The following is a 12,643-nucleotide window of genomic DNA, read 5'->3' on the forward strand; positions in this document are numbered from 1 at the left end:
TGGTGATGAAGCCTGTGTGTGTGGGAAAGGGGGCGGGACTAGTAGAGTGCGGATAGAGAGAGACGGCTCAGAAAAAGGACAAAATGGAAAGACAGCTAAGAGCTCAGAAAAAATGAGAGATTTTGCAATCAATTAAAAGCGAAAAAGACCGACTTCGTGGTGAAATGTTTGTGCTGTCAAACAGAGCTGCCATTTCACAGAATTACTACGTCAATGATGCAACATTACCAGAAATCATCATGCATATTTAAGAGCAGCAAACAAGCAGAAACAAGGTAACAGTCTAATATGGCAGTTAACGCCACCTTTGACTTACATATCAATTGTTTTATTCAAACACCTGTGAGGACATGTTAGCATCTACAATTTATATGCTAATGCTAATGAATTGTTCGTCCAAAAATCAAACAGCCCTCTTCCCATTAATACCTTTTCAAATTTGTATATGTTGAATTGCTGAATACATTGTCACTCAATTTATTACAATTTATCAAATAATATTTTTGTTTAGTTTGGTCCTTTATTTATTATCTACTACCGGGTTTGTGTTCAATTGGCTACAATTTTTTTTGTAGTTTTAGTTTTTCCTCTCACTTTTTCCACAATTTTTAAAATAATATATCAACTGAATAGGTTCGGTAAGTTATCAATAGGTTACTTGACTTTTACAGGAGGGCCAAACTCGAGTGGAATTGATTTCAATTCATTTAAATGGGCGAGGCTGTTTTGAGATGAGTGTTTTCAATGACAAGCTACATCGTGGAACGCAATGTGCAGTTGAAGTTCCACCCTTCAGGTATAGGTAGTAAATTTTGCACAGATTTTGTTTTAAAGATCATCTTCAAGCCGCTTTGCTTTCTGCTTAAAATGCGTTGTTTTGTGGGCGGTCATATTTTCTTGCCGAAGTCCACCTCCAGACCAAGCCCCCTTCAACTGCCCCCTGTCAGCCGTAATGTAGTTTTTAGCACTTCCATATTGAGTCTACTTGTCACGCTCGGGATGCATGGTTCTGCGGGATTTTTGTTCTCCCAAGATGCAAAGGACGAAAACCGGACAGGACTTGCAGGTAAAGACATGATTTAATTATCAAATAACACAAAAACTGGTACAAAACAGAAAACAACCCGACAGGACGAGGTGCCGAGCGCACCGGAAGCTAAGGCTAACACTTAGCACAGATAGTATCTACTAGCAGGAGTTAGGAAACGAGAACAAACCTACGTGGCAGTCGCGGGATGCAAAACAAAGAAGCCAGAACGACTGACTGAGAAGGCAGGCTTTAAATAATAATGTCAATGATGACCAACAGGTGCGTGTCGGGAACCCCAGCGGCAGGTGAATGTAATTAGTTACTATGGTAACCAAACTCAGAGGTGCTTAAACAGATACTAAGAAGGAGTCCAAGACTAGCAGAAAAACACAAATGACTAGAAAACAAACAGAAATATGATCCGGGCAGCGGATCATAACACTACTGACAGATATAATTTAGAACTCTACACTACTTTTTTTTTAGAAATGGCAACAGCGGAAGGTTTTACCGTACATGTACGAGCAGGTCTGCCCAAGAACAATAGGATAGAGAAAAAGAAGGAACTTATTTACTACGCAAAGCTCCAAACCGCCACCATATATGGAATTATTTGATGACGTGACTAGAGCTAAAAATGTCAATTAAGTCATATATTCCAAACGGCCCGTTAGAAGCATGTTTTGAAGAACGCAAATATCTCTAGCATGGTTAAATAAAACATTTTGGGGCCTTCTGTGGCTCCCAAATACACAAAAACAGGCACCAGAAGGGGTGGTTTTGCATAATAAGACCACTTTACGTCCATGACTGGGAATAAGATGTGTTTTTTCACTTCAACCAATGTGCAGTAAGGGACATTGTCATGTGAGCGTCCAAAGAACTTTAATGGATTACTAAACAATAGGGGTGTAACGGTACGTGTATTTGTATTGAATCGTTTCGGTACAGGGGTTCCGGTTCGGTTCGGAGGTGTACCGAACAAGTTTCCACACGGACATACTAAGTAGCGTAACGCACGTTGTGTAAACAATGCACACCGAGGCGCAACACATGGCATGCTAGCAGCTAACCGGCTACGATAGACTGACCATACGTCCTCTTTTCACCGGACATGTCCTCTTTTGCGGAGCTGTCAGGGCGGAGTTTCTTAAATGCCTCAAAAGTCCGGCATTTTGAGTTAGGGTTGCGTGTATTTTCAATGTACGTTCAGGGTTAAGATGGGTTAAAAACAAAAAAAAATGTGCGCGCAGCAGCATTCGTGAGGGAGGGGCAGAGAGAGAGAGCGAGAGAGTTATGATAAACGCGCATGCGTCGCCACGCTCTGCTTTTTATCCATAGATTTATCAGATTTAATTTTTTATTATCTATAGCAGGGGTGTCAAAAGTGTGCCCCGGAGGCCATTTGCGGCCCACAGCTAATGTTTTAAAGACCCACGGCACATTCTAAAAATGCTATTAAAATAAACAAAAACATAACAAAAGTGAAATAAAAAAGCTTAAAGGTTAAATGTAATTTAGAAAAAGTTGCAATGTTGACTAATAAAACACAGCTGTTTTTTTTGTTTTTTTTAAACTGTCATTGCTCAAAACATAATATTGAATCAAAATCAATGTTATTATGAATTATTGACCTATGCAAGGTTCCGATTACTTAACATCAAATATTCCACTAAGAAAAATATTTTTGGTGGAAGATTTTGCAAATGTATTAAATAAATAACCCAAAAATTTATATTTTGTTGTTTTCTTACTGTACCGAAAATGAACCGAAACGTGACCTCTAAACCGAGGTACGTACCGAACCGAAATTTTTGTGTACCGTTACACCCCTACTAAACAATGATTATTTCTACCTCACCGAAAAAGTGTGAGGTACAAAAACCCTGACTGACTTGATATTCAGGAGACAACAATACTTTTTACCTACCATTTAGCCTATATTAAGACACCTTGATCTTGTGCAGCTTAAATCCCCCTGCCGACTTATGAAGCCATAGACTCAGATATGAATAGAATCCTTCACAATTTCTTAATGCCTGACGTCTGCCTGTGGGAGCAGTTAAGTTAGAAAAAACTAAGTGTTTCCGGGCAGCTGTTAAGAGGCAGATTTTGGTTATGCTCTAGACACACCAAGGCTTCGCAGGAGCTCTGTATAAAAGCTGCACAAGATCAATAGTAGTTGTTTTCAGTGTTTGAATGAAGCATGCATTTATCCTGTTTATGTTTCTACCTTTTGTGCAATCCCCCATCCACTGACACCCCCACTGCTCGCCTCTCAATTTCTTACTATTATATCATAGACAGATTTATTTGTCAGTTCTGCTCCTTAGCGTTTCACGCTGCAATGGCTGCACCGTCTTTCGAGATGCTCGGCACGGTGTTCTCTGGCTTGTGGGAATTTTTAGTGACACCTTAGGAGATACAAGCGGAGAAATAAAAGACAGCGCTTTTCTATATTAAGATCTGGTCTCTAAGAGCAACAGCTGACTGTCAGGCAGACTTGTGCCCACTGCTGACCCTATGAATGAAACAACTGAGCGCAAGTGAAGTGGAGGTGACCCTCAGAACATTTTCAAAGAAAAGTGTGTGCGGAGTCTGACACGGGATTTGCCAGATCCTGTCATGCTTAAATAGTCCGCTTAGATAAACATTCGGACTCTGACCCAGTTTTCTTTCATTTTATTCCTGTGCACAACTTCAATGGATGCAAAACGCAAATAATCCAAATGGGAATTAGTTTTTTCAGAGGAAAAATATCACATTAATATTTAGAGTTATGGATAAACCAATATAATTCCATTGAACTTTTATGGAAATGTGTGGTAAGATGTATGTGATGGAGACCATCATTAGACTTGGGTCATTAGGGAAAACAACATCTTGCTGCTCTAATAGGCTACATCACATGAACTAATGTGCTGCATGTTACATTGCTTTATGAAAGCAGCAATTAAATGGATTCATTTGCAGTATGTTGATTTTCTCAGATAGATGTAATGTTCTATAATTACTTCAACTAAAATGACTAAGAGGAGCTGCTGCTAACTTTCCCATTTCCCATTCCTGAATAACCTTTTTAAGTAATTTCTCATTAAGGAACTCAAATATGAAATACTTGGTCAGAAGTTTATTGTATGGTTAAATGGGACCTATAATGATTTTAATCCATCCATCCATCCATCCATCCATCCATATTGGATGGATAATGATTTTAATCTATATTTAAAATAGTGATATAAATGATAATAAATGATAAATGGGTTATACTTGTATAGCGCTTTTCTACCTTCAAGGTACTCAAAGCGCTTTGACAGTATTTCCACATTCACCCATTCACACACACATTCACACACTGATGGCGGGAGCTGCCATGCAAGGCGCTAACCAGCAGCCATCAGGAGCAAGGGTGAAGTGTCTTGCCCAAGGACACAACGGACGTGACTAGGATGGTAGAAGGTGGGGATTGAACCCCAGTAACCAGCAACCCTCCGATTGCTGGCACGGCCACTCTACCAACTTCGCTACGCCGCGCCTAGTGCTGTCAAATCATTAATTAAAACAAATCTGATTAACTTTCTGGAATTTGAATTACTCAAGAGTAATCACAGGTACTTACTTACTTACATATTTAATGTGCTTGAAAAAAGACCCCAGTATTTGTACACAAACGCAATTTCATTGTCAGAATGTCATCCAGCAACATTTTTAAAGTTTTAATTGAATATACGTCATTTAATTGCACGAAACCTGGTAAAAGTTTTATCTGTTTTGGAGTGAAATTTGTTAGCAAGCACACCAGTCGGGAGTCTCCTCGCTCATTTTTGTACGTACGTACGTATTGCTCTGATCACTGACCTTTAGCAGTTAAGGTAAAAAAGCTTAAACGGTCAAAGTAAATTGCATGATTAGAAGTGTGTACATAGTTAATGCAATGTTTTTTGTGATTATTCAGATGAGGTAACTTGTTAATTTTGATAGCCCTAATTTAAAACACTTCTTTGCAGTCTAGATAATATGTATTGGGCATACTTTCGTGGAACTTTTGCGTGAAATTTGCTCCACAGTCAATTTTATAACCTCTTTTTTTTAGTCTGTCTGCAAGATGTTTGTGTGGAGGCGTTCCCAGATTGCAAATGAAACCACGCCCCACCCTTTCCCAAAGTATTAATTACCATATTTTTCGGACTATAAGGCACCCTTAAAATTCTTCATTTTCTCAAAACTCAACATTGCGCCTTATAACCGGTGCGCCTAATTTACGGAATAATTTTGGTTGTGCTTACTGACCTCGAAGCTATATTTTATTTGGTACATAGTGAAATGATAAGGGGGGCAAAGTAGATGGCAGTCACACATTAAGAGATATGTGTAGACTGCAATATGATGGGAGTCACACATAAGAGATACGTGTAGACTGCAATATGACTCAAGTAAACAACACAAATGTCATATGTTCCATTGAAAATATAGAACATTACACACGACGCTCAAAAATCGATCAAAATGTTTTAGGGATAAATAATAAATAATGTGAAGCCGCACCGCTTGAGGGATTGTACTGTGCTTCAACATACGAGTATTATTATGGTGTGTGTATAAGGTAAGACATATTATCTGGAATATTGTTTCGCAATATTACGCAAAAGCAACTTTTCTTAACTTCTGGTACATGCTGTTCTGTATTTGGGATCTGCATAAGTCCTGAAAATTTGCGCATGTACGCCTTTGTAGTCTGTGATGTCGATAAGCTTCTTCTTTTTCTTTATCTTCTTGTTATGGGACATTCATCCTCTGCTGTTGCCATTTCTAGTAAAAAGTAGTGTAAAGTTCTTACTTATATCTGTCAGTAAATTCGCCATGAAAGTTCTAAAACATACCGGTGTAGAGAGTTTACATTATTCACCCAAGGAACTTTAGTTATTAGAGAGTTCCGGTCTGACTTTTTTTCCTGGGACACATTTCCGGCATTGTTATTGCACTAGTGAGCCACGTATAAGGAGATGCTGCTCCGTTATTGATTGAAGTCAAGTCTGAATGTCTTTAAAACGGTTAGATCCGTCTTTTGAAACTTCTTCCACTCCCGTCCTTGCACGCTACACTGCTACAACAAAGATGACGGAGAAAAGACGCTGTCGAAGGTGAGCCACGTAAATAAGACCGCCCACAAAACGGCGCAGCCTGGAGCGACTGTCAGAAAGCGGCTTGAAGATGATCTGTAAAACATAATCTATGCAACATTTTGACCAAAGAACCACCATTACATGTTATGTAGACCAGTGGTCCCCAACCACCGATCCGTGGCCCGGTACAGGTCCGTGGATCGATTGGTACCGGGCAGCACAAGAAATAAAAAAAAAACTAAAAAAAGTTTTTATTTTTATTAAATCAACATAAAAAACACAAGATACATTTACAATTAGTGCACCAACCCAAAAAACCTCCCTCCCCCTTTTACACTCATTCACACAAAAGGGTTGTTTCTTTCTGTTATTAATATTTCTGGTTTGTACATTATATATCAATATAGATCAATACAGTCTGCAGGGATACAGTCCGTAAACACACATGATTGTATTTTTTTATGACAAAAAAAAACAATTACCCCACAGTATTAACTTGGCGATAAAGGCACTGCATCAAAAAATCTGCATGTACCTGCATTTATGTCACTGTATGTTGCACATCTGTCTTATTATGCCAGGGTTTCCGCGGGCCATTAAAAAGCGTCATTAAATGGATTTTGCGAAAATTAAGGCCTTTAATGTCATTTGAGAGCATTAAATCCGATGTCCAGAGGCATTAAAATGTTTTGATAATTGGGGCGGAGTTGCCCAGCGGGTCGAGCGGCCGTCCAGAAATTTGAGGGTTCCTGGTTCAATTCCAGTTCCTGTCATCCTTGTCACTGTGCCCACCTTGCTGCCAGTGCCACTCACACTAGTATAAATGAAGCTTACCACCACCATTATCAATGTATGGGTTTTAGTGTAAAGTGCTTTTGAGACATTGGTGAAAAAGCTTTAGATAAGTATCATTCATTTCATCATTTCATAATATAATTGTAGGCCTGGGCTGATAGTCAACGAGTCAGTAATTGGAATAGTAAATGAAAATTAACTTAATAACTTTGCTGTCATTGATAAATTGCTATGTCTTACTATATGGCTTTGAGAGGTCAGCAACTGAGCATGTACTGTATATTCGAACGTGGAATTACAAAATTATTAACAAAGAGCCTCTTGTCAGTCATCCACAATCTATGTTTCAGTATGCGCAGGCACACATTTCCTGTGTGTAGTAGTAGTAGTAGCAACACTCACTTTAATGTTGGAGCTGAAACTAATCATTTTCACATAAAGGTTACTTTTAAAGTACACATAGTAATGTGCCTCACAATAAGAAGGTTCTGGGTTCGATCCCCGGGCTCAGGGTCTTTCTTTGTGGAGTTTACATGTTCTCCCCGTGACTGCGTGGGTTCCCTCCGGGTACTCAAGCTTCCTCCCACCTCCAAATACATTAAACTGGGGATAGGTTGATTGGTAACACTAAATTGGCCCCAATGTCTGAATGCGAGTGGGAATGTTGTCTGTCTAACTGTGTTGGCCCTGCGATTAGGTGGCAACTTGTCTAGGGTGTACCTCGCCTTCTGCCCGAATGCAGTGGAGATAAGCTCCAGCCACCTCTGCGACCCCGAGAGGGACAAGCGGTAGTAAATGGATGGATGGAATAATTGTTATTTCAATATTGATAAAAGTAGTCCTGGTTATTATTTTGGCCAAAACCGTACAGCCCTAAGCTATTCTAATCATTAACCCTCTACAGTCTCCGTATGGCATCATGGACATGATCATTAAAATAAATGACTGTCATGATCTTCAGTGTGTTGTGTTTGTGTCTCTAGGCTACCCTCTTCATGGCAGCCTGTACTCCAGCCCCTACCTGTCATTGGGACATTTGGACCCTCCAGCCATCTCCCAAAATCACCTCTATGACGCCCATAAAGGTCAGTCGCTACCTCTCCGCCCCCCTTGTGTAAATATGGCTGCCAGTTTTGCATTTTCTTCTTGAAGTAAGTATGTTAGTACTTATGTTTGATTTTGTGTATTTTCAGAGAGCTTTTTCCTGCCAGCTGCTATTAGTCAGTCATCCCTTCACCCTCCATCTGCTCCCCCAAGGACAATGTCCAGCTCGACACCGCCCCAAAAGGCAACCAGAGACCGGTCGTACAGGGGAGACAGAGACAGGGACAGAGAGCGATCAAGAGAGGAGCTGCGACCGCATGGCATGGTGGACCTCACACTGGACGGCAGGAGTGAGGAAGACCGCCGTACACGTGTTGGGGAGCGAGAGAAAGAGAGGGAAAGGGAGACGGAGCGAGATGGTTGGTTGTTGCATCCTCACCACCATCAACAGAAATCCCACTCTCAGCCCTCCACAGTGGAGCCCAGGTCTCGGCCGTCACCTACGCTGTCCTCCTTCCCCCCAGGTGGGGGCGGAGGCATGGCCCGGCTCCTCGGACAAGAATCGGACAGAGGGAGTCGGGAGGGGGCCCACCATCACTCACATAACGGAAACTCTAATAACTCAAACTTGCTGACGTCCTCTCACTCAGAACGACAAAGGAAGAATAACTCCACATCAGCGGCGACGCTCCCCCTCTCCTACACCCTCCCTCCCTCCGTTACTGCTTTGCCCCACCCCCACACACCCAGAGAGTCCATGAGAGAGCAAAGAGTCAGCGCACCGACATATGTGCCTTCTGTGGAGGTTTATGACGAGCGGGTCGGGCCGATCCAGATCGCGTCGCAGGCCCGTGACAACAAGCACGGCGACAAACACAGAGATCGGGAGAGTGACAAAGAGCTGGAACGGGAAGACTACAGACTTCCTGAGAGGAGCCTGATAGAACATCCCCGTCTAGCCCAGTCTGGCGACTCAAGCAATCATCGAGAGGAAGGCTCTGTAATCTGTTCCAACGGTTCTATCGGCAAACGAGGCCTGGAGTCGTCTCACTCGTCCAATCAATCAAGGTTTAGCCCAGAGGCTCGGGACATGTCCAAGCACTCAAGTCGTCTGGGTCTAGAGCGGGCTGGGGCGGAGCGAAATTGGAATTCGATCAGTCCGTTGGCTAACTATGCTACCAGTCACATGGCCGCCCTCGCTGCCCAACACGGACACACACTCCCTTCCACACACAGCCAGACGACACACACACAACTTTCCCATTCCCCACATCCAACCAATCGACCCACCAGTAATTCTCACTCACACAGACATTCCCCTCAAACACACCCCACCGAACATGGACATAGCCGCAAGTGTGAGGAAGGAAGTCAGAGGCTCTACCTGGACCCGTCAGCCCTCTACCGACCTGGAGTGTCCAGTGGGGGAGCTGCTGAGGCGGCTTCTGGTCCCACAGAGATTTCAGCCATGCAGAGTCTCATTAAATACAGTGGGAATTTTGCTGCTGAGGGTACCTCCTCTTCCTCCTCCTCATCGTCGAGGCACACAGCAGACACCCGAGGGCCCTTCGGAGGTTTGGCTAGCATCGGGACGGAAGAGCGGGAAAGAGAACGAGAACGGTTATCTCTAGGATCAAGCGGTACCGGGTCGCTGAGGGTCCCTCCCCAGCTGAAAAGAGAGCAGGAGCGGCCCGATAGCGCCCGCTCCTTCGGCAGGGAGGCAGAGGGAGAGGTGCGCCACCCACCAGTTGGCATTGCCGTCGCCGTGGCCCGACAGAGAGACAGCAGCAACAGTAAACAGACCAGTGGACCCTCAGACAATCAGAGACCCCTGATGCCAACGGCTATTAAAGGTAATTTGGCTGTAATAAACTGCACAACATATTTATTTTGTGTGCTGCATGTACAGTCCTCTTAAAAACTCAACTCAAACCCCTCAAATGTGTGCTCTTTTTTCATTTGTTTTGGAAGTGAATCACTTCAGAAAATCACAAATTGATTTATATTTTCAAGTGTCTGGCAGGGAAAAGTATGCGCCTTGCCGATATATTCCAGACTAAACTTTCTTTTACCTTTTACTGTCAAATCACACACTTGACCGCAGCTCCCTCCCAGTGATACTGCAGGGAGCTCGGATCTATTTCGTGAAATGAACCAAGAGCAAATCATGCCTCATTTTGATTTCTATGAATTATGAATGATTCATTTTACTTTGGCTCCAAGTCAGCTCTGTTGGACTTGAAGGCATTCATGCATATAATGTGATTGGAATGGTTTTTGCCCAGATTACTAATTTCATTCACTCATCTGATGCATTTTGTTTTTGGGCTCTTTTCAACATGGCTCCTTCTCCATCTTTCTATCTTTTATCTTTTCCTGTTTTTATCCCTTGCTCTCTTTTCTGTCTGTCACAGCTCCAAGTTTTTTTTCATTTTCTACCTTTTCTTTTCATTTCCTTCAATGTGTCTCCTTCTGAGAGGTTATTTGGCAAAGCACTCCCTCCTTGTCCCACCTCAGGGCCCCCTTTCTCCCTTTTTGCTCTTTTCTGCAGCTTGTAGGCTTTCTCCAGTTCCCAACAACCCCTCCACCCACTCTGCATTAAACATGGCATTACAGAGTGCAGCTAAAAGCTACAAATAAACATTGGATGACAAAAAGAGCATTGGTTTGTTGCTAAGCAATGATCGGCCTTGAGAGTGATGGACTTTGTTAATGTGTATGTGAAAGACTGAGTTTTTGTGAGGTACCCTAGATGACTCATTGAGTGTTTATTAGCATTTGATTGTGCATGCATGTCCATGCCCGTAAGGGGCTTTGTTCTCCCCTCACCGGGGTAGAGTGATTGCCCGAAGAGCCAGCCTAAAAGAAGCTCTGAACAAACATCTGAGGATTTACTCTGAAAATACAAACAGAAGGGGGCGTGGATGCAGGGATGAGGAGAGAGGCGAGTTAAGAGGGAGAGATATAGGCAAGGTGGGCAGATGAACAGGGATCAATATGTTGATAGATGTGAAGAGAGAGTTGTGGTGGGATGTAAAAAAGTGTAGAAGAAGTATTAGAGTGGATGGGGGTGCACAAAGTAGGAAAGGTGGTGGCTAATCGCTGGCTTTGTGATGCACACATGAGGATAGAATGTGGGCCAGGCTCCCTGTAACCCTGGTAACGGTAGTGAAATCTTTGCTGCGGAGCATGTCAGGGTTGGTTTAAGTCTCTTGTCCCCTGACAGGCTACACACACACACACACACACACACACACCCTTCTACCGCATACTACTAAACAGTTCAGCACAGTTGTCAAACCTGTCTCTCTCCATCTTGGTGCTGTAGGGACCTTCAGCCGGATAGAAAGGGTGATGGGTTTGGGGGAAAGTGCAAGGAGATCCTCATGTTTATTTGTTGCTCTTTTGACAGAGTGAGGGGCATTGCCCGTTGGATTACTGTCGCTTTAGCAACTTGAGTTCAAAGTTTATTGTGCATAGGGCATACAGGCAGTGGCCACAAAGACCCAGCTCAAAGAGACAACATTGACAGTATTTTGTAATACATTTATAACATAGAAAAGAGCTTTCAACTGAATAAGTTCGGTAAGTTAATTTAAATTGACGATTTAAGCGTATTTGCAATTACTCTGTCAGGAATGTTCATCTAAATTGTTTTGGGGGCCACATTTCCAGAAAGTTAAGGACCAATGGGCCTACTTTTGCCTTCAGTATTAGTCTTATTTTGTGTATTACAGAGAACCAGTAGACGTTTGATTTTGGTATATTTATTTTGTCAAAGTTACAAGAGAACTTCGCTGTTTTTAAGGACCTTCCGCAAAAAAGCTAGTCAAAGATCAAGTTTTTAAGAATCGGCTACAAAAATATGAGACTCTTAACAATTTTTTTTAACTGAAATCATAGGCCAACAGTTAAATAATAGCGTAAATTATAAAAAAAATAGAGAACCTTAAATAAAGCTAAAAAAAAGTTTAACAAATGACTACTGACTGCATCTGAAGTAAATAAGCTACAGCAGCACCTTAGTTGCTTAAATCACTTTGTGAAAAACAATGTGTAATCGCCTCATGATCCAGCACCTCAAGGCACTAAAGGGGTGCTTTGAGGAACGCCTCAGTGATGAAAATCACAAATTTGGGCCCCAGTGTTCTATGCAAGGTTAAAATGTCAATGCAAGGATCTGCCAATCTATTTACAGTGGTCCAAGTTCCTACTGTACATTATTGTCATCCTACTGTTCTACAGAATTGTTCTGTGGGAATTTTTTGGCATCCAGACAAACATGTGAGGTCAGAGGACACAATGTCTGTTTTATCATACTTCACCAAGCAAACCTTAATGAACTTGCTTTGTCTACAGTCATGGTTTTCATGAACTGTTCCCACAAGCTATTACCACAAAGCATAGCCTGATGTACATTGTTTAATTAATGCATTGGTAAATGGAAGTGTTTCCCAGGATGTTTTTTCCAATACATAATGTTACTAAGTACTGTATATATCATAGCTCGACTCCAAAGTGCATCAAATGTGAAATGAGCCTTGACTGCTGGGCAGTATCTATGATAAATGGTGCGCTGGAGCAGAGACAGCAGGAAGCTACAAGATGACAAACACTGTACAGGCTGTCAGGTCGAACACTGCGATGTCTG

General features: G+C 42.2%; 1 protein-coding gene across 1 annotated transcript in view; it reads left to right on the forward strand.

The window, feature by feature from the left end:
* The window catches only part of tnrc18 (trinucleotide repeat containing 18), a 101,670-nt gene that overhangs the window by 43,515 nt on the left and 45,512 nt on the right, over nt 1–12,643 (forward strand). The window contains 2 exon segments of the mRNA XM_062036784.1: nt 7,932–8,033; nt 8,142–9,845. Of these exon segments, the coding sequence (XP_061892768.1) occupies nt 7,932–8,033; nt 8,142–9,845 (1,806 nt within the window).

The sequence above is a fragment of the Entelurus aequoreus genome, linkage group LG25 (genome assembly GCF_033978785.1).
Source record: "Entelurus aequoreus isolate RoL-2023_Sb linkage group LG25, RoL_Eaeq_v1.1, whole genome shotgun sequence".
Classification (NCBI taxonomy): Eukaryota; Metazoa; Chordata; class Actinopteri; order Syngnathiformes; family Syngnathidae; genus Entelurus; species Entelurus aequoreus.